General features: G+C 39.3%; 2 protein-coding genes across 2 annotated transcripts; both read right to left on the bottom strand.

The window, feature by feature from the left end:
* Positions 1-247: 247 nt before the first annotated feature.
* On the bottom strand, positions 248-4,147 carry tex261 (testis expressed 261). The gene is made up of 6 exons (XM_072459211.1): positions 3,960-4,147; positions 2,793-2,872; positions 2,570-2,723; positions 1,721-1,788; positions 1,516-1,618; positions 248-367 (listed from the first exon to the last, which is right to left on the bottom strand). Exons 1-6 carry the CDS (start codon positions 4,027-4,029, stop codon positions 252-254), a joined length of 591 nt encoding a protein of 196 aa, XP_072315312.1. The 5' UTR covers positions 4,030-4,147; the 3' UTR covers positions 248-251.
* A 2,792-nt stretch (positions 4,148-6,939) lies between these two features.
* shtn2 (shootin 2) lies at positions 6,940-21,579 on the bottom strand. Its single transcript, XM_072458892.1, has 17 exons — positions 21,469-21,579; positions 19,872-19,915; positions 19,591-19,651; positions 19,021-19,115; positions 18,127-18,376; positions 16,597-16,694; positions 16,432-16,513; positions 15,370-15,464; positions 11,361-11,495; positions 9,837-9,990; positions 9,227-9,359; positions 8,410-8,465; positions 8,216-8,313; positions 8,130-8,150; positions 8,007-8,060; positions 7,572-7,719; positions 6,940-7,430 (listed from the first exon to the last, which is right to left on the bottom strand). Exons 1-17 carry the CDS (start codon positions 21,506-21,508, stop codon positions 7,276-7,278), a joined length of 1,719 nt encoding a protein of 572 aa, XP_072314993.1. The 5' UTR covers positions 21,509-21,579; the 3' UTR covers positions 6,940-7,275.
* Between the last annotated feature and the right edge of the window lie 1,129 nt (positions 21,580-22,708).

The raw sequence follows: 22,708 nt of genomic DNA, 5'->3' as shown, positions 1-22,708 counted from the left end.
GTTGGGAAGTTCTGGGCTACAAACCGGCTCCTCCTCAGGGGTAAACGTGAGATGTTTTGGCAGAGACAAAACGCTGGACAGACATGGCCCCGTTGAACATCTTGAATTCCGGCAGGAGGCTCTGTTCATTGGTCCGTCCTCTTGGTTCGAGCTGGACGCCGCTTAAGTTTAAGTCCACGGTCCGTCCTGCCATAATCTCCGGTACAAAAAGACGGCGAGCTTGCTCAAAGACCCCCAGAGTTGGCTCCTTCTCAGTACATCTTCTGTCGACTGGGCAGTATGGCCTCCTTCAGGAAGGAAAACACCAGCAGGATCCCGGAGCGCTTTCCCCTCTTCCCTTTAGTGAAATAATTCGACACCACATCATCTGGAACAAAGAATATGTAAATGTTTGTATGGAAAGTAAGTTTTTCTTAAAAGGCACAATGTCTATGTAAGTCCAGATAAATGTTTTAGGGGCCAGTGGTTCTCAAACTAAATCTAGACAAAAAATAGGTTTAAAAACAGAACTAAAACTGGCCTAAACAAAGGTTAAATGATGACTAAAGTACAGTATAAAAGTATTTGAGTAACACCAAAAGGAACCCACGATGGTTTGTCGTTTACATGTACTCCAAACTCTGGTCTGTATCTGATTTCTGGAGTTATCGGATTATTGAAATGGCAAGTAAACAGTTACATCCGTGATTTATTTCAGATTGTTTTGACAGGGAAAACCGTCCAAAAATGGCCAAACTAATGTGCAAAAGACAAAAATGAAAGAGGAAATGTTAAAGAGCAAAAGATACATTTTATTTGACAACATTTACTCTGAAAGGCCACATGTCACCAGGGGTTTATCCGATTTCTCTTTCTTTTTAACAACCACTAAAAATCTGATTTAAAAAGGTGGTATGGACGATTTTTTTCAGCAAATTTTTTATCATATTTCCTCGTGGCGTGGATAAATCATTAGTCCTGCCACGTATCAATCATAAAACGCACCTACCGCTCACCTGCAGCCGCGTCAGGCTCGTCCCCACGTTTCCGCGTGCCTAAGCGCATGGATCTATCATAATATAGTTCCCTCAGTGTACAGAGCAAAATGAAGACGGAGAAAGACAGTTCGAGCTGACGCAGAAGTGGACAGAAATCTACGGGAGACGAGCGATGCGATGCGCTCCGTTGCGCTAATAAACAAACGCACGCGTGTGTTGTATCAGTCCACACGGGGGAGTGCGCATGCGCACTTCCGCCTGCGTTCTCAAATCGCCGAAAAATCGTCCATACCACCTTTAATTATTGGGTTATCTGATATTTCTCGTGATCTGATTTCTCTCCGATCATGTAAATGTGCCCACTGTTCTAGGATAATAGTTGGATATTGGACCCGATTCAAAAAACAATGTTATTTCTTCAGCTTAAAATGTATATTACAATTATTTTTAATTTTACCCCGTTGCAGTGTCCAGTTTTTCATGTTCACAAAGCACAGTAGGTGTAGTGCGAGAGGGCGTGAGGTAAAGGTAAGCTCACCTCCTTGCTGCATTGTGGATGGAAGGACATTTTCTCCCGCTGATAGCGACACAAAGAAGGCAAAAGGAATAATCCACAGACATATAGTGAAGTATGCCAGTACCTGCGTATGCAAACAAGTGTTGAGCACATGTTTTATAGAGCGTTATAAGTCTGAATTAGTACAAAGGTTGTGCATTAATGTGATAAGAGATTAAGGGCTTACCTCTGAGAATGGATAATACTCTTGTGCAAAGTGCTGGAAGGCCATATAATGGTTCGCCACCACCAAAACTGCAGCACAAATGAACAGAAAACCATTATGGAAACTGAACAAGTACAAAGATATTTCCTCCAGACAACTACTAATACTACTCAATCGATGTCGCTTTGAGAAACTTGTCAAGCTTGTAAAGTACAAGAGAAATGTCAACCAAATTATTACAACCAAATGTTATCAACATTCTACATCCATTTGCAGAAAAGGGAGTAGAAATATAGAAAAATAAAAAATACAGTCAAATTATGAATTCAATTTATCATAAAATCAATCAATCAATAAAAAAATAAGCTGCGCTCACAGGTCGGGCTTTAGCATGTAATAAGTTGTAATAAATTGTACATAATGCTGTTTCTGCAGATGTCAATGATGGCGGGAAAAGAGCTTTTTCCAACAATCTATAAATACATTTCCCTTTTATTACCTAGACAGCAAAGGATGAGGGATATTTTCTTTATTATTGTAGCTACTGGTACATTTTTATCATATATTACTATTAATGTTTTTCAACTAAAATAACCTATTACTCTCGTGTTTATGTAGATTCAGCATCAATGGCTACAGTTTGTTCAGTCTGTTGGTATTTGTCTCGATTATATTTGCTTTGTGGGGCGATGTGTGTGCGTGTGTCGTATAATGAGGTAAAAAAAAGGAGGACAATGATAGTCTTTGGTTTTGTCCACCTTCTAATGCAATGCCTACATCCTGAACCATAAAAAAACTAATATCCAATCACAAAAAAGCATTGTGCAAAACATTTAACAGTTCAATGGGTCAAAGTTAGATAACTCTTACCACATGAGAGGATAAAGTTGGGGGAGCTGAGCAGGATGTAGGGGAAGGTCTGCAGTAAGCCAAAATACACCAGGTTTGTGAAAAGACCCACTCCGACCATCAACATGGGGAAGCCCTCAAACAGATACAGACCAGAGAGAACTCCTGTGGAAAACTGAGCACAGCAACAGTCAAACAACAGCTAAAATGCAAAGAAAAGCAAACTTAACTTCCCTTAACTCACCAATATCATGTACTTTATTATCCTGCTGGTGGCGACTGTGTATTCTTCTATTAGTTCTGCCAAATAGTACAGACCAGCCGCTGCGAATAGACAGAATACTGTGGTTATGTGTACAAGTATGTGTAACAGGTTTGTAGCCTACGTTTTACGGGTATAAAGAGAGTACTACAACCACAACTGAACCCGTGTTGCCACCGTTTTAAGACTTGAAAGACTCATTCAGCTTTCTGATGGGCGGTGGGTGATACTGACACAAATTAACACCTCAATATTTCACGATACATCAGAAAAGCGTTCAAAATATGCCTGTAAATGTTGAAATTAAAGCCCTGCACGAACACATGAATGAACCATAAAATTAACAACAAAAGGGCAAAAATGTCACTTGTTTATACACCATGTTTTTTGTATTCTATAATAAATTAAACGCCTTCAACAATTGATATCAGTAAAAGTTTGTACGATTTGAACATGTCAGAGAGGGCACGTTTCTGAAATCTGAATTATAAACTCTACGTGCTTTTTGTTTAAACGTTTAAAGTCGACTAACCGAGCACTGACGCCACACCTGACTTGTCACGTGCTTAGGTAACATGTCAACGTGTACAGGCTGAAACGGAAACGCAACACGTACAAATCTGACAGCTGCAACAAAAGCTAAGCTTACACACTTCACCAGTTTACACACACGTACAGAGAGAAAACTACACATTTACAAAGTTAGCTGCAACTTAGTTCGGCTGCTCCGCGTTATATTCATGTAGTGGACACGATTATGCAACTGTTTACTTGAAAGAAAAGTTGACAAGGCGGAAAAGGCAATGTTTATAAATGCCAAGAGCTAACATCAAATACATAATGACTTAATTTATTCATAATACTGTGTTAAACTTCGATTTATTGATGATGAATAAGTCATTTTGCTGCTGACCCAGTTTTAAAATAGCAGAATAAAACATAGCTCAGTATTTTATGCATTTTTTGCGCATCTGTTGCGCCAAAGAGCTAATTCTATAGCTTCTGAGTCTTTATAAATGTAATTCATGAATGGCACGCGTTGTTTTAAGTCCAGTGGCGTAAATAAAAGCCGTTTCAGTGGTTGAAATGTGCAGCCTAGCGCTAGCATGGGGCTAACGCAGCAGTGAAGTTAGCCTCACTTTTACTCACCTATCGCTAAAGTGACGAATGAAATCTGGATGACCAGCGACAGCCAGCTCAGTAAATAAATAAACCACATCTTTATGCATAAGAAAAGGACGCGCACGAACGTGAAAATGACACAAACAGGAGGGAAAGAGGCGAGCCGCCGCTGCTGTAACACAGTGTCAAAGTTCCTGTGTTTTCAAGAGAACATCGCAGCACAGAAATTCTGCTGTGGTTTATGCGACAGCGACGCCAGCGGCGAGGAGGGTCACTGCAGCAATACAGAGAAGGCGATGGCGAGAAGTAATGCGTGGCCATATCCTGGACAGTTGCCATGGTTATTGAATGACGATGAAGCACTGCGCACGCTACAAGTTGTTGTTAAAGAATAAAGTCTGATGAATGAAGTCTATGGAGTTTATAGGATAAAGTCTAAAGAATACAGTCTGGCGTGGAGGGCGGTTGTCTAAAGTATAAGACCTACTAATGGGCGGGCAGGGGTGGGCAAACTGCGGCCCGCTAAGATGCTTAACATGCTAAGCAATTTCTTTTTAATATTTTTTTTATTCTATTTATTTATTGCCCTTTGCCATCTGTCTGCACTTGTATCCTTAATAAATATGATGTGAAATGAATTAAATAATATATTCAATAGCCTATTTGACAGAAAAGTGATATTTAATTTGACATTTAATTTGTTGCATTTTTTTTTTCACACCAATGTTTGCGGGCCGGCCCTTGCCTTGATTCGAATATGGCCCTCCGAGGAAAATAATTGCCCACCCCTGTACTAATGTAACTAAGGTAACATAACCCTTGGACACCAACCGCCATAAAACACCAAAGAAGTAGAAGAAGAATTAAGTCTTAAGAATGAAGACTAAAGAATGGAAAAGAATAAAGCCAAAGGAATAAAGTCTGGCGGTAATGTGACACTTTGGATACCAACCGCCATAAAACAACAACAACAACAACAACAACAACAACAACAACAACAAGAATAATGTCTAACGTATAAAGTCTAAAGAAAATAATGCAACACTGGAATAAAATTAATGCTTTGAAGTGTAGGCGGTCTAAATGAAGTCTAAAGAGTAAAGTCTAAAGGATAAAGTCTGGCGGTAATGCGACACTTGGTTACCAGCTGCCATAAAACACCAAAGAAGAAGAAGAATGCTTTGACTTTACAGGAGCTTATTGAGACAATGCCGCAGCCAAAGTGTGCTGTAATCAAAGCTAAAGCGTGAGATTTTTTGTCTGTGGTGACTTTTTTTTGGACAGGCAGTTCTTTCAATGCAGCACATTCCCAATTCTATTACGGATGTACAAAAAGCATACCATTTCATTGATACATTCAATTTAAGCAGTCAGTTTAAGTATACTATAGCAACCTACGCTCTAAAGTAACTGACTCTTAAGTGTGTGTACAGCAACTAATCAATGTGGTTCAAATCCATTTCACCCTCAGAATTGTCACACAAAAAAAATCCTAGTTGACCACAATTGATGGCAATTACTAGAAGCTCTCTTCAAAAAAAAAAAAAAAAAAAAAACATCTGCTCAAAAACAAACATAGTCCAACATGCCATAAGTTAACATTGCCTTTTACAATGCCTCTTTAAGCATCTTTCCTTCATGCTAGTGTACATTATATTATTCACGAGTGGTAAATATTAATGCGCAAAGTGAGAATAATCCAATAGTCTCGCTCTCACAGCTGAACCGCCTTGTCAATCATTCATAAGCCATGATTTCAACTGGATATAAAATAGTTACCTTTTGTCTGGCAGTTTATGCAGGTCTAATGACAGCAAAATTATTTAACATCATAATCTGCACCCATTTCAAAACATACAAAAGCATCTATTATTCGAAAATGTGTGTTAAGTTAGAGGATTTATATCAATGTGCAACAGAGGATTAAAAACAGCTTTATTTTGTTTGTTTTGTATTATCTATGGTGACATTTTTCAAGAATTAAGTGCATTACCTGCAATCGTGATCATGTCAATTATTATGTATTCTTTTTAAGCAATAAAAACGCCATTATCTGTACTTGCCATTGAAGAAACTATATCAATGTCATCCTTTGCACACAGAAGTTGGACAGTGAGCCTTACTGTCATTTGAAAAGCCGACACCTTTGAGGATAAGGCCGAGGACAATGAAAAATGCAGCAGTGAAAAGATGGATCTTATGGTAAAAGGGGCTAAATAAAGTAAATATATAATGCGAAACAGTGTGAAGAAGGCACTTAAATGGCGTCGAAGCCAAAGGTGCGAGTAGCTTCATCCCCATTCAAATGCTTTTAACAAATAAAAAATGGTGGATTTGGTAAAGTGTGAGTCCATTCATGCATAAACCGCCCATAAAGGTGAGAAAACAATGACCCGGCACATTTAAATATACTTTTAGCAGAGACTTACAGATAACCTGAGGGTCCTGGGACAACACCTTCTGGCAATGACGGTAATATCTTTATTTAATAGGCTTAAATAAAATACATTGGGCAGTGAGTGTTGCACCGGCGAGACTTTAACAGATGGACCGACACCTTTGGAGAGAATGCACTAGCGTTAGATGACAAAAGTGGATTTTAACAGGTTTTGTTATTTTCTACCTGGATACAGTACTTTAAACTTTCACTTAGGTGCGTGGAGACAGTAAGCACGGTTGAATGGTTAAAGTTGCTGCCATTAAATCAATAATTAACTGTTATTTTTCCTAAAATTTTACAATATCTCAGTACCTAACCCTATACACCGCATTATGTTGGAATTTTTATACATATCGGGATCACTTTAAGGACACATGATTGATATTTTAAGGAATTAATTATCTACTTTCAGTCCCTGCACTGGCATCGGTTGATATCGATATACTTGTACTTCAAGTTTACAGTATTTATAGTTCTAAAAAAAAAACCGCTGTTATAGTTGCCTGCCAGTTTTGACAGTTTAGAACAGTTTTCGATTTTTATTAATTTACTGCAATGCTATATCATGTAAATGAAAGGACATCATATTATTACAGTCACATGTAAACAACTTCCTTATAAAATATTGATCTGCCATTGGTTCACATTGATCATTTAAAGCTGTGGTTGAATCCGTTGTCTTTAAAAACACGGTGGTTGCGTGACCCGTCTTTGGTTGTGAACTCATTACTGCCTGGTCTTTTTTTAAACCGCCACCTGCACCTGCTTCCTGCAATTATGCACACAACAACAACAACACGAATGCATTTTCATATTGATTTCACAATTAGAAACGTAATCGCCGTCCCAAACTGCAATTTACTCAACACAAACAACGTGAGAGAAAATTGCTGTTTCTTGCTGTTACTGCGGAGGTTTTTCTGAATGGATGACCAGCGCTGAGGCTCTGATCCTGGAGTCGCGCTGGTCCCGGTTCTGTTTGAGTCTTCGCAGCACAGGGTCAGATCCGCTCTTGCTGAACCAGGACGCAGCCGCAGGTTTGCCTGAGCTGGGTGGATCTGCAATCGACAGTGAAGATCAGCCAAAAACTGTCACTACTGTATAAACACATTAACGTTACATTACTTTAATTTGGTTAATGATCTGTCGGGGGGAAATAACAGGGATTTTCTCAATTTTTTCATAGATTATTAGTGTACCCTGAGCCTGTGCAGGTCCCAGTGGGTCGGAAGGGTCCTCCATGGCCCTCCTCCTCCTCTGCAGCACCGACAGGAGCTCGGCCTCGCCCACATTTCTGCCCAAACCTCGTCTGGACGATTTGCGCTGGGGCCTGAGCTTCAATGTGTTCTGACCAAAGAGACATATGCGGATTATGGCCCTATACTCTACAATACATGGTCTTTTTAATGTTTTACTGTCTTTTTTTACAATGACTTATACATTTGAATGTATAAATAAATGTGTTCAAAATGATTAAGACATAATAGTTCGAATCAATGACATCTGTGGATCATTGTTTAATTTGAGTCCAACATAAGACAGGAAAACACGAGAACCAAAATAGTTAGAATCTCTTAAAAGTTGATGTATTACATGTTTATTATGTCCCCTTTAATGTGTGAAAGGTGCATTACCAAGACTCCTTTAAGTTCCACAATGGCTGATTTCCGATTTTCACTTTTTGGCTGCTGTAAAATAACGACACAGTAAATTTGATGTGGTTCAGACATACATAAGACACTAAAAGGATTACCTACCTTCCATGCGCTATCATCCTCCTATAAAGAAAGGTACAATAAGCATTTTATAGTAGATGTATTAAACTATGTGGCGCCTCACTGACCAGAACTGGGTTGGTTGGTCTCAAGACGACTCCTTTCTTGATCCTTTCCATCATTTCATCCACTGCCGTTGATTTCATGTCTGCAAAAGATGTTTCCTCTAAAAGAAAATAACACAAATAATTTAATGTGTTATTATGCAATGTAAATCTATTATTTTACATACTTTTAGTACCGGTAAATTGTAAATACTTACTCTTCTGTCCACCACTTGAGGTTTCTTTTCGTCTTTGTTTCAGCAATTGAAGTGCGCTGAGACAATAACACAAAGTCATTTCACAATAAAGATTAAGTCAACAGTTTTGCTAGACTTATACTATAGTTATTTTAGTAGTTTATCGCACTTATTTAGGCTTTACAAAAGGTGGTGCTGTCACGGAAGCAATATATGTTAACCCTTAGAGGCAACTGTGTGGTGAAATTAGGCAAAATAAAAAGATTGAATGTAAAGATATATTTATAGTTTCACTTTGATCAAATGTATAGTTAGTATGTGTGTACAGCAAATACACAGGACTGTATAAAGTCTATATATGTGGTTATTGTGGCTGGAGAAGGCAACAAATGTAAAGTGTCTTGACCGATGACAGAATCAGTACTCTCAACTCGCTGCACCACTCATCTATAATATGAACTTAAAATATGGAATGGAATGGGTTATATTTGTCTCAGAATCGAACTTTTGAACAGCCACATCAAATCCATAACATCAGCAGCTTTCTACCGTCTGTTTAGTTGTGCACATAATTAAAATATGTACTCCTCTCCTCTAAAATACACTCCTGAAGATAGTTATGTATTTATGTGTCTGTATTGAGGATTCTAATTAGTCCGTTCCTGTTCTCTAAAGCTCTTTTAGATTCCTTTGTGTGCGAAAACAAACAAACTTCCCTCACATTTGTCTATAAAGACGAACTGAAAAACCTTTCTGAAACTTAACCCTCAGTTTGTACAGCTTAAACGTTGAGCGTCCTATAGTCAGAGGAAGTGGTTTGGCTGGTTCAGTTACATACTCGACCATAGGAGGAGGTGGAGGAGGTGGTGGTGGAGGAGGTGGAGGAGGAGGGACCACCGCAGCAGGAGGTTTCTGTTCCTCCGGCTCATCCCTGGACGACGTCAAAGTCTGTGAATCTTTTAGCTGTACGGCTTCAACAAACGGAAGACAAAACTCTACGTTACAATCACTTTCTTTGGCATATTTCTTTTCTAGTCTCCATAATTATAATATTGCATCTATTACAAAGCTATACCGTATTTTCCGGACTGTAAGTGGCACCGGAGTATAAGTATAAGTCGCACCCGGACCAAAACTATGAAAAAAGGTGCGACTTATCCAATTATACTCCATAAACTACTTCTATATAATGGACAGAAAATAGTCACATAAAATAGTACCATAAGATAGTTCCGGTTAAACATGTGGACAATAATATTAACTGCTACCTTTCAGTGACATTTGTATACGTTTCAATAGCTTCATGATGTGTTTGTGTGCTTCTGGCTACTTCAATTTCTCCCGGGAATGAAATAAGTATCAATCAAACATGATCTTTAACCGTTCAAATTACTTTTTTCGATTGGCTCCTCGGAGGTGATGTCAGAAACACTATTTGACCCCTCTACCTTCACGTTGTAGCGCATTGACTTTCCCGCTGGCCTCAGACAGTTGAGTTTCCAGCCCTTTCTTCTCATCTTCACAGGTTTTTAGCTTCTCTTTCAAATGCTGAAGCTCACTTTTCAAGGCCATTTCCTTTCCATCTGGTGAACCCTGGTTAACCTGCATAAACACATCATTTATTTTGCAATGCACTGCGGAGGATGAGGGAAAAAAACTGCATAACAAATATTTTCTATTTCTTCCACCATTTTTTGCACTTTTCTCCATTCAAAATACATATAATATTAGTTTTCTGTTGGACCCACTTTTTGCAGTAGTATTCACAATAACTAGTTTTCAGCACATTGTCATTGTTGACGGTACGATACACAATTATATGTATTAATAATACAAACATTAAACTAGATAATGTGCAATGGCTGAAGTCATTGCGAGTGTCTGCATTCTTACGTAAAAGTACTACATGTGTGTAGTAAAGACTTGATTCTTGTTGGGCTCGAGCCATGGAATGAAATGTTCATTCCAAGCAATGCTCAAGTCTATTGTTCTTCCCCTGGTTTCTTATTCCTATTATTCCTATTCTTCATGTTCATACTCGGGCATTTTTGACCCCCTGAACATGGATGAAAGTCACACATGGGACATAGACGCTGGGACAACAACTTAGATGTTGTTGTTGTTGTTATTGTTGTTGTTGTTGTTGTTAAGCAGACACTCAATAACTCACTGTTTTAGTGGAAATATTTATTGAAAAGGAATTGGTCACATGACTCAGACAACCGTGCAAACCTAGAGAACGATCGTTTTTTTTTTCATGACGATATATTTGAATCCAGTGCATAAATTCTACTGATATTATGGTCATTTATTCGTATTTTCCTCAAAGATATATGATCACTGTCTATAATTTTCACTTCTCTGCGTAATAAAAGTACAATAAGGAGGAAAACAAAATCATTGTCAAGCATTATTATCCTCTATAAGCCTGTTTTACCACAAACGCTGCAACGTTAATGCGGGTTAAGGTTCCACAAGTGCCTGATACGTAAGTCTTACTGTGGAACATTCTATTCTAGTCTATTCTGATCTGCTATCAAGAGTGTTTTTTAAACTTCCTATAAGTTATCTGTCCTTTTCCTCTATATCTACCTGCGTTGCAACAATGAAATTTCCCCATGTGTAGACAATAAAGGAATATCTTATCATATCTTAATCAAAGCAAAACAATCACCAGAAAAGTTACACAGTGCACCTTTAAGTTTAAATTGACCATTGTAAGTTACAATAATGATACAGCATTTACCCATGAACTAAAAAACGGGACTGCAGATAGAAACTAGCCATTTGATTGAATCTGGTGTGGAAGAGCGCTGTTTTTATGAGCTTAATGGGTCTCTATTGTCCGTTCAAATACAGGCAAACTAATAAAACAGCATAAAATGATAAAGTGTCCGGTGTAGGCACAGTGTAGATTCAACCCGTCCATCCCATCCCGATCATTGAAGACAACTGGGTGACAAATGCCAAACCTGATTGTGGTAGCGGCGCTGTATGTCGTGCAATGCATCAGTGATTTGAGATATGTGTTCCAAGGCCTGCTGCAGCTGGACAGTGGTCTCGGGGTTTGGCGCTGGGACAACATTTGTTTTCTGCACTTCCAACATCTAAAACACACAAAAAAAACACACACACAAAAAAAATCATTCACTTTAAGAAAAATGCGAGAGATTTAAACAAAGCGTTACGTTGAAAATGGCGCTGAAACACTCAAAACGGTGCAATTATAGTGGGATAAAGTGGGATCTAAATGGCTGCATGTTTATCCGCAGACCCCGGGAGGTTGTCACGATGTAGAACGAGCCTTTTCAAAGCAAAGTTTGACGGAACAATGCCTTGGTCTCATCCACTATCTGCGGCAAAGAAAGCCAACAATGGAAACGGTGTATTTTAGCTGGCGGACAAATAGTCATGTTTTGCTTATGTTTGCATGGCTGGCGTGACATGAAAGGCTGGAATAATTGCGCTTTACGGAATATAAATTAAAACCCTTTTTGACAAGTGCCGCTTTTATTGAAGACAAATCTCTACCTGAGTCATAATAGATATTTTCTATTAATAATGAGGGAAAAGAAATTGTATAAACGAACATTACAGGCTATTGTGCTTAGCATCGATTAGCGATATTATCTTTTTGGGCTGTTCTGACCGCACGTATCTGTTAAGTGGTACCCTCTGTTTCATGGGGCTGGAATGAAAGCTTTTAAACGCTAAAAATTAGGCGGAATAGCGCTATTGAATTGGTGGTTTCTTCTGTCGTCAGTAATGTAGGACATTGACACATACTGGGACATTTTTCCTATTTTTTCCCCCCTTCAAAAACATGTGCCCACTCGACCGAGCTACATTCATGGCGGGTTGTATGAGGAATGACCCAAATAAAGTAAAAAGCAGAGTGTGACCTGAAAAAACGCGTGACTTTTAAAGCCGTAGCAACATAAAAAGGGGGAAGTAAACGTGGACTATGTCGTACATCACCTGCTCGTCTCCATGGAGATCTCGTTGTTTTGTGTGTGATGTTCCACAGTGTGGGCTTAAGTGTTTTAATCGTGTATTATTTCTGTGAGCCGGCTCGTCTCTCCACGGATCGGACCTGTAACTTGGTCTTGTGACTTCACCTGCTTGTCTCCATGGCGATGTGCACGTTTGATGCCGTACTGTGGAACACGCCTGGCATTCCTGCATCTTTAAGGGGAAAACGTCTGCGGTGTTTTAAAGATAAAGCTAGCTAAAGCAATTTTTTGGACAAATCTTGTAGAAGTAACTTGAATAACTGTGATTGTTTTAACATATTTAATAATTCTTACAAGTCACTGAGTTAAAATAATTATTCAGATATTGTTTGAATAAATAAGGGGTTCAAATCCTATGAAAAATGGCTGTGCTTTATTCTGTTTGAACTGTTCCTATATGTCTCTTTTAAATGTGTAAATGTTTTTTCTGGACTGATGCCTTGTCACGTTGCTCCAGGTCACCCTTAAAAAAGAGCTCTCGATCTCAATGGGTTTTCACCTGGTTAAATAAAGGTTAATAAAAGTTACTCGCTGAGACAATCCATAAATAAATATGACCAATTTCTAAAAATAGTTATAATAGCCATAGTTTAAAACAATTTATCATGACTGTCCTGTAATCGTAAAGGCTGAACAAAAGCTAGGTTACAACTGAAAACGTTCCATATGGTTTAATTTGCATAATAATTGCAGAAAAGAACATTGTCATATCTTGTTGTGTCATGATCAAACTAAATCTCGTGCAAAGCTAACACTAAATTTGCCCAAATATGGTTCAAATGTCATGATATTTTAGGCATTTCTGAACTGTCACCTTTGGATTTTTCCACGTCGTCGTAGAACAGTCGTGTGAAAACAGGAAACGAGCACGACTGGACTTTCACATCTGCCGTGCCCGACCAAAAAGAACTTAAGGAAAGGAACGGTCTTTTCGTTGCTCCGTCATCGGTTTCGGTCCGCGCCCCGAAACCCTCGTCGTCGCCCCCCATTTTCTCACACCAATTAGCAGCCATTATTTCATACATAGAAACGCGTAGAACAACATGCAACACACAGCTATACAGAGCGACATAAAAAGGTTCAAATTGCTTCCTGTTTTGGGGGGCCCTCGCGTCATTATACCACCGTGCGTCGGAGAGGAGAGGTGTGAATAGCTTGTGTTGTGAAAACAGATGAAAACACACACAAATAGTGGCGCACACAAGAGGCATTCAAGCCCCGGGAGAGGCGGCGGGGGGGGGGGGGGGGGGGGGGGGGGGGGGGGGGGGGTCTTTTAACATGAATTGAGAGTAAAAGGGGCTGAATTGTATGAGCGGTTGGGGGTGCTTTTCACAGGTAAGGACCCCTGCTAGGCGGCCCATTGTGCGCCTGTCCGGTAAATGTGTGACGACGCGCACAAAGGCGACAATTGCCATATATGCACGGGCAACAAACATAAAGGTGTCAGGCAAAGACAGGTTGCGCTTAAAGACCACTATTCTCCTCCGGTGGCAGAGATGACCGCTAATTACGGCGCGGGGAGGGGCAAAACGGGGACAGGGGACGGGGTTTTTTGGGGGGGGTAAAAGAAAAAAGGTTTATAATGGGAGCAGCTGGAGCAGGCACAACACCAGGGCGTGTGTGTGTGTGTGTGTTTGGGTATACGAGTGAATTGGTGTTGTCATTGCTTTTGTCTTACCTTGGTGAATGGTGCTGAGGAGTTTGACTGACGTGGGACGGAGGAGAGAGGACGTATACTTGAGTAAATGTACTGGTGCATGGACCGAAAACGACTGCTACTGCGACGTCTACAACTGAAATAACTGAGGGTTTTGAAGCGACTCAGCGAAAACACTTGAAGGCATTTTTATTTGTAGACGTAGTGGATTGATTGTCATCCATCTCTGGGGCAAACTACAAGTCCTTTGACCTCACAGCTGAACTGACTGTTGCATTCTGTACTGAAATGTGTGGGATTTGATTGACATAAAGCGGGGGAAATGACTGTTGTTATTAGATTTTACATTGTTGGATAAAATGGGACAATGGACCATGTTTATTCACGTCAAAAATCTGATCATTATCTGATTTATTGAGTTATCACATATTTAAATCTCCTGTAAACCGTTACATCTGATGTGAGTAATCAGATTTATTCATTTTTAATTGTTTAACCCTGTGCAAGTTTTGATTTTAAAAGAAATTGTGCAAAAAAATGAACGAGATGTTATAATGCTATAGATTCAAAGAGTTATTTTAAAATCCATTGTACAGGTACTCTAAAAATCTACAAATGAACTGATTATTTATTCATTTATTTATTTTCCTGGGCTTTTAAACGCACCAAATCTCATTGTTGGCTTACCTGATTATCCTAGTTATCTCATTTGTAAACTGTTTCCACTAATACTAATTATACTAAAGAATTTGTATTGTTTTCTTTTAAATAAACATAAAAAATAATATAGAACACATCCCTCAACCAAGAGAGCGACGTGAAATAGTAAATATCTTTATGGGAGGGACTAAAACGAGACCACAACAGGGCTGATCGCAGACAGATCAAATCAACAAACACATTTTACCAGATTTTTGAGCTCCTAAAGTACAAATAGCCTTTGCTTAACAATAATGAATAAGACGTTAGTTTCAAAAGAATTACTAGAATGCCAAATATCCCCACGAATCTCCTCGAGACACCGCATCTCGAGCATTTCTGTTGTTTTGCTCCCACCTCAGCATCGGCGTGAAAAACCCAGGCATGGACACCCCTTCTCCCGTCCCGTCACATAGAGCCGTCCCCATGACGACCTCTCTCTCCGCCGCCGCACCCCAAAAAACACCCGGAGGTCACAGCTAACACCCCTGTCCCGTAGCCAGGCACGACCTGTCACCCGCTCCCTCTCCGTGTGTGTGTATGTGTGTGTGTTAGAGGGCACAGAAGAGGGGGAATAGGTGTGAATGTTTTGGGTGCGTTTGTGGATCACACCTGGACCGCCCAGACCTCGGCGTGCTGCCTCAGGCCCTGCTCCAGCTCCAGTCTCTGAGACAGCTCCGCGAACTCCTCCGTGACGAGCTCGGACACTGCGTGACACACGACATATCATCCGCTGTCACATCGCTTTAAAGGGGAAGGTTTGTGTGTTCCAGGAGTAGATTTGTGTGCTCTTGAATGTCTGTGGAACAATGCTTTCATACACGGACGTTTAATCTAATATACAGATGTTTAAACTTGTCAGAATAATGGTAGAGAGACAGTTTATATATAACAGCTTGTGCTACTTTGGTTATTTTTTAATTATGTCAAAGACGAAAAAAGGTATTTGCGCAATTTTAAACCTACTTTAGTTGAGAATTAAGTTTAAACAGCTTGTCGTAGTTATATAGACTTTTAGTTATGGTAAAATAAAAACAATATAGCATAATCTAGGTTTAGAAGGTACGTCCTTTTGTATTTGAGGAACAGTAGCTATTCCTATACTGGAGTTTTGGGATTCTTCTTGTCGAAATCTGACGTTTGAACAGTTTTTATTCCATTTATTTACACAATTCACCTTTGGATTACATATTATTATTCCTGCTTGACATAGTTTTATAGTAGTTTGACATTTAAAATAGTCAAATGTACTGTCGTAGTTATCATTTTTACATTAACTATAAATTAAATGTAGATGTTTGCCAAGAACAAAACATACCAGCCATTTTACTTGACTGTGCAATAGAGGAGACAATCTTAACATAACTGTGATAACTTCATACTTTCACACTTCTATCACATAAAACACAACACTCCAAAGGTTTGTCAAGATGCTTATCAAATCCTTGGTTTGGAAAAAGACGTTTTTTCAGCGCTTGAATGTGTTTTTTGTGTGATTAAAGTGTTGTAAAACCTGTGATGTTTTTCCACGATCAGCGGAAAAACCAATACACGTCACCTGCTCGTCACCGCGGCCACATACGGCATCATTATCATTATTACTCTTCACCCCGCCACAATCCAACACACGCTCGCACTGTATTAACATGACATGTGCAGCACCGTGTGACTCACCTCTTTTGATTTTATTCATGGTTTTGCTTTGTTTGCTCATCCTTCTCAATATGGCCTCTTTTTCCTGCACCTCCGCCGCGAGCTGAATACAGAAAACCATTACAATAGATACACACAAACAGGCAATTATTACTATTATGCTTTGTCTGGGGCCTGTCGGAGTACTTGTTCTCTCAGCGTCGTCTGCTCTTTGGTTAAAAGCTCCACTTGGTTTTCCAATTGTAGTTTTTCAGACAGAAGTCCATCCACCGCGGCCTGCAGCTCTGCGCCAAAGAATGAACCAATCAAAGCCTGTGTTTTTTTTTTTAAATATTCGTAACACGTGCCTTGCATCATGCGTGTGCTATTTTTATATCACGTCCTGGTCCTTGCCTTCTTTAAATAAACTTAATTATGTTGATTTCAAATGTAAATGCAATCGTAGTGTTTTTAAAAGTAGGGCGGGGCAATTAATTCACTGAAATCAAGATTCAGTCATGTGTGTTGTCAATAGTGATGAGCAGATCGATAGAAAATATCGCTATATCGACACTGACGGAGGTATCTAAACGTATCCATACTTTTAAATACTTAGAATTTCACTTGTGATTGGGTCTAGTGGCATCACAAGCGTTCCTCTTTAACTTTAATGTCACACTGTGGATCATTCCAGGCAAACAAGCAGAAAAGTAACACCTTTAACACGAGTAGCGGTCATTGTGCTTATGGTAATCTGCAGTAAATGTATCTGTATTTCAGGGTGAATATACGTGTCACAGTTCATCCAAGTGTCTGCACCAGAACTGAAGAAGCGACTTGGATGAGGGGCCAAACCCATCCACTCTCAAAACTTGGTCTATATGACATAATATTATCTTTTTTCCCCCCATGGAACCGACTTATTTGAGTTTTTATTTGATGGGACAATGATCTAGACTTAAAGCGAAATAGCTAGTTTCTTTCTGTTGAAGCCTTTCTTTTAGTAATGGCAAATAGTTCTTACCAGACCAAAAAAATACAAATAAAAATGGTTAAACACTACTTGTTTCCCCAAACTGAAACAACATTGTGCTCTTTACTCCTTTTTATTAGTACAGTAATGTTCAAACTGAGACTGAAACTCCCGTGTCATGAGACAACGGCCTCAGTCACATGAGTTGTTGTGGTTCCTGTTTTGGTCTTTACAGAGGCTGGGAGTAGCATCATAGTCCATTTACTTTGTATATTGTGTTTCTATTCTCTATACTTACTTATATTATAGTCAAAAAGTACAGATCAGAATAGAAAGACACAAATGTTCTTATTTGAGGGCAATTAAATCGTAAAAACAAGCCAAAATTTGGAAGAAATCCAATCCAATTAGATTTAATAGTGTTAAAGTTAGACAAAATGGGCCTTTTTATTTTACCAACCTAAAATGTGTCTTAGATTGGTGCTATTTTACATAGTCTTTGTTTGTATCTATTGAATATGAACGATAACGTAAGAAGCAAAAAATACAACTTGTTTTATCAAAATACTGTCAAGGTTTTTTAGGTTAATTGGAAAAAAATAAGAGGAAAAGTCTCCTCTGTACCATTTTATAATATCTACACTTAATTAGCCTTAATAAAACATGTTAATAGTTAAAAAGAATAAAGGTTTACTGACTCCTCTGTTAATGGGAAACACTGCTTGACCTAAGAACCGACTTAAACATTGTCAACATGTTCAAACCTGTGATTTTGGCCTGACTCTCCAGCAGTGAACAATCCTCCGCTCCTCCTCCTGCGTCGCACTCGTCGCCCCCGTTTACCTCGACCGCCGGCGGGTCAAAGGTCATGGCGGGCGCGTCTTCAACCGGGCTCTCGCACTGGCCTTTATCTGGGTCCGTGTCGAGGCCGTGGGTAAAGCTCTCCGGCAGCTCGGGGATCGGCGACAGCAGCATCTGGCTCTGTCGCTTCAGTACGGAGTTTTCTCTGGTTACCTAGGAGACGCGCGGGAGTCAGAGCGGGATTCGAGCAGTGGTCCGGACGATGTATTACAGTATATCGTACAATAAAGGCGGCGCCGTGTAGGAATTGGACGGCACTAACGACATAAAAAGTCCCTGAATAGTAAATAATCGTAAAAAGATAAAAGTGGAAAGACGACATTGGACAAAAAAACGTGAAAATGTATCTTATTTTTCCATTTTTGATAGAGAATATTAAGGCCGGTAACAATAACAAATAAAATACCATGATAAATAATATTATTGAAATGACTTAATAGGCCTTAATAGTAAAAACGATGATTATCAAAGGCGGGGTTAGAACGTCGATATATGAATATTATTTATGACATTCAGGCCTTTAGTGGCTGGTGGATGAATTCATGGTGAATAAATAATGTGAAAATCATAAAATAATAATAACCTTGAAACAATAAAACCTGAATTTACTGGAATATTTCTGTGATGTCAAAATGATATATTCAAATTAAAGGGAATTTGATTTTTAACAATGTAATTACACCACACCTAAACAAGCAGATATGTTATTTGATTATTGTATTGAATTACAATGCTTTCAAGACAATCTGATTATTCCGATGCAAATGTCATAATATAGTGTATGAAATGAGCCATGCCTTGACAGCCAGAGCCTCTGCAGACTCTCGGCACGAGCGCTCAATCTGAAACTGAATCTCCAACACGTCCATTTCCTTCAGAAGCTGATTGGACACTGTAAAGAAAGAGAGGATTTACATGCATATGGCGTTAAATTCACCAAGATACTCAATTGAACAACTAAAAGTAGTGATGAAACTGAAGAAATGACACAAAATAGGTAAAAGTTGGACATTTCTTAGGTTCTTTTGTATCAGAGAATTGTGTTTTTCATAATATAAGTATCAAAATTGGTATCAAGTCTGTTCCATAGTGAAATCAAGTTAGATTTTTTAGTAATGTGGCAACACAATCTGAAAGTAAGGAGCAATACTGAGTAAGTATTGTGATTGCAATTAGGTCACAGCATTAAACGCATATGAACAGTAATATCTGAGAGAATATCAAAATATGAGCTGCTAAATGAATGCGAGCAGCCTCTGCATGTCACGGTTTGAGAGACTATTTGCAGTGGACATTTTATCACACAAAACAATCGTGAAATGCTGCGCAGACATATTCGAAAGTAGAAAACGATTCATTCTTCTTACCTTCCTCCAATTCAGACAGTTTCTGATTGGCTTCATCTCGTTGCCTTTCCAAGATCTCACACTAATCACACATAAACACATTTATCAATGCATAAAAGAGGCATCATTCAGGACTGATTTTGATTCCTGTAATGTAACGTAATCAGGCCCGGGTCAAGTCTTTATGTCTTTATATTCGTGTTGTTTTGCCGGCGCGGCAGCCGCAGTCTCCCCTGATTGTCGCTAATGCATTTAAAACACAGTGTAATCAAGTCTTCAAGCGCTTTCTGACAGAGCCGTACCTGCATCTGTCCCTCGTCCTCGGAGCTGCTCTCTCCATTAGACTCTGTGGGTGGAAATATATCATAATAATTCTGCCCAGACGTCGCAAATGGACGGAAAAATAATGACCGAAAATACAGGCCCACTCAGAGCAATCCCGGGGAAGCAAGGCAAGCGGCGCCGGCTATAGTTACATATGGTGCTGAATTACTGCGCGCCCTTGGAAGTGCATTAGAGGTAAGTTTCAGCCGCAGACACATAGAGTAGATGAAAGGGTGAGATAAAGAAACTGGAAAGAAAAGAGCTGAGCTAAAGGCTAAGAGCAATAAGAGCTACTGTATATTGTTTACGCGAGGATGTATGGCCAGGAGCATGTCTATAGAACTGGTTTACCACCTTCTTCTTGCCTTTTCTGGCCTCTTTTTATCTTGCTTTATAGCTATAATATGTGACTTTACCACATACTGTGCTAAGGCAACAAGTAATATGCTAAGCTTATATGGATTTGACTGTATTTTCTTTTGAAACGTTGAAAAATCACAAATATTTGAGGTCAAGGGAATAAAAAAGTAGTTTTATCTGAATCATTTTTCCAGTTTTTTGGTTTTGTTTTGTTCTTTGTTTTCCAATTCCAACATTGCCCGACACTACACAGCACCAACAACACAATAATACTTGTGTTTTTCTCACAACACAATAATACGTGTTTTTCTCACCTCCATTGACATCATTTAAGACATTATTACATACAATGGAGTAACTTTTCTCCCATAATCCCTGAACAGAAGCAAGGATACTTTATAAATACATTCCATACACTATAAAACTGAGCGTAACAGAACACAAAGAATGCATTTAGTGTGTGTTTGATTCAATTCCCTCATACAATATCCTTTTCTCAATTGACTATGACTTAAAACGTTTAAAATGGCTTAAAAACACTGAGTACTGTCAGGTAGAAAAGTCCTTCTCGAAGTGGCAAAGTCAAACGCTCCATGAGTTTAATGTTTTCTATGACAGAGATAAAGAGCGGAGCGAGGAGGGCGTCTTCTTCTATAATCAGCATGTTGTAATTGACACTTTTCTGACTGGAAAAGACCGACACGTCTGTCCAGAAAGGCTGAATGAGTGAGCGAGACTCCAAAGTGTGCTCCAGATCTCTCCAGGAGCCGAGCTGAACCTGCCTTTTGGTTTGGGTGTCATAAAGAAGCTACTTTTTATCTTCACAAACTACATGTGACCTATTCTTCAATGTATATTCTGCAAATGCATGGAAGTCTTACAGTCTTTTACGGTGCGTTCACTCACAAGAAAGAAAGATAGAGAGAAAGAAAGAAAGAAAGATGTACCAAAACCATCAAATCTTAACAAACTAAAACAGAGAAAACCAAGAAAACCTGATACATTAAGCTAATAAAAAGTCTAGGATTTACATTTTGTTGAAGGTACATGTTTATGATTTGTAGTAGTTATTGTTTCAGATAAAGCAACTCACGAAATGCTGCGTTTTTAACATGTCGCTTTCTCTTTCTCGGCGCATTAAACAGTTTGAATACACGACTAAACAACATTCATGACCACTGAACACTCCCCGCTCTCTGCGCAGCATTGTCCCACCTGCAGTTGAATAGTCGTCTTCGTCCTCTGTCCACATCATGGTGATCGTGAGCGTCTGATCCGCCTGAAAAAAGCAGTCAATTCCCAGCTCTAAACAAAAACTTGTGCTGAATCTTGTGCACTTCTTGGCTCATTCTGCAGGAAGGAAGTGGGAATCTGTGCTCGAAACACCCTCCCCCGGTCACACAACTTTTAAAAGGGGAACTTTTCCTTTAGTTTGGCAAACAAAGTGTCTTTACGCCCGGTGGACAGTAAGTACAGCGTGAGCAGTCGCAGTTAGACACTACACACAGTAAGATACTACACACAGTAAGACACTACACACAGTAAGACACTACACACAGTAAGATACTACACACAGTAAGACACTACACACAGTAAGACACTACACACAGTAAGATACTACACACAGTAAGACACTACACACAGTAAGATACTACACACAGTAAGACACTACAAACAGTAAGACACTACACACAGTAAGACACTACAAACAGTAAGACACTACACACAGTTAGACACTACACACAGTAAGATACTACACACAGTAAGATACTACACACAGTAAGACACTACACACAGTAAGACACTACACACAGTAAGACACTACACACAGTAAGACACTACACACAGTAAGATACTACACACAGTAAGACACTACACACAGTAAGACACTACACACAGTAAGACACTACAAACAGTAAGACACTACACACAGTAAGACACTACAAACAGTAAGACACTACACACAGTTAGACACTACACACAGTAAGACACTACAAACAGTAAGACACTACACACAGTTAGACACTACACACAGTAAGATACTACACACAGTAAGACACTACACACAGTAAGACACTACACACAGTAAGACACTACAAACAGTAAGACACTACACACAGTTAGACACTACACACAGTAAGACACTACAAACAGTAAGACACTACACACAGTAAGATACTACACACAGTAAGACACTACACACAGTAAGACACTACACACAGTAAGATACTACACACAGTAAGACACTACACACAGTAAGACACTACACACAGTAAGATGCTACACACAGTAAGACACTACACACAGTAAGACACTACACACAGTAAGACACTACACACAGTAAGACACTACACACAGTAAGATACTACACACAGTAAGACACTACACACAGTAAGACTCTACACACAGTAAGATACTACACACAGTAAGACACTACACACAGTAAGACACTACA

This window comes from Eucyclogobius newberryi, unplaced genomic scaffold (genome assembly GCF_026437365.1).
Source record: "Eucyclogobius newberryi isolate DKJ021-1_F unplaced genomic scaffold, fEucNew1.0.hap1 SCAF_22, whole genome shotgun sequence".
NCBI lineage: Eukaryota > Metazoa > Chordata > Actinopteri > Gobiiformes > Gobiidae > Eucyclogobius > Eucyclogobius newberryi.
The sequence above is the reverse complement of the archived record's forward strand: the minus strand, read 5'-3'. Positions and strand labels throughout refer to the sequence as shown.

Excerpts from the sequence above, each read along its gene's own strand:
- tex261 (XM_072459211.1), bottom strand. The coding sequence starts at position 4,029 with ATGTGGTTTATTTATTTACTGAGCTGGCTGTCGCTGGTCATCCAGATT. Across the intron at positions 1,789-2,569 it reads CAACTTTATCCTCTCATGTG|TTTTGGTGGTGGCGAACCAT; the intron begins GTAAGAGTTATC and ends TTTGTGCTGCAG. Across the intron at positions 1,619-1,720 it reads AGTATTATCCATTCTCAGAG|GTACTGGCATACTTCACTAT; the intron begins GTAAGCCCTTAA and ends TTGCATACGCAG.
- shtn2 (XM_072458892.1), bottom strand. The coding sequence starts at position 21,508 with ATGATGTGGACAGAGGACGAAGACGACTATTCAACTGCAG. Across the intron at positions 16,514-16,596 it reads AGACGACGCTGAGAGAACAA|CTCGCGGCGGAGGTGCAGGA; the intron begins GTACTCCGACAG and ends TTCTGTATTCAG. Across the intron at positions 11,496-15,369 it reads CCGAGGTCTGGGCGGTCCAG|ATGTTGGAAGTGCAGAAAAC; the intron begins GTGTGATCCACA and ends TGTGTGTTTTAG.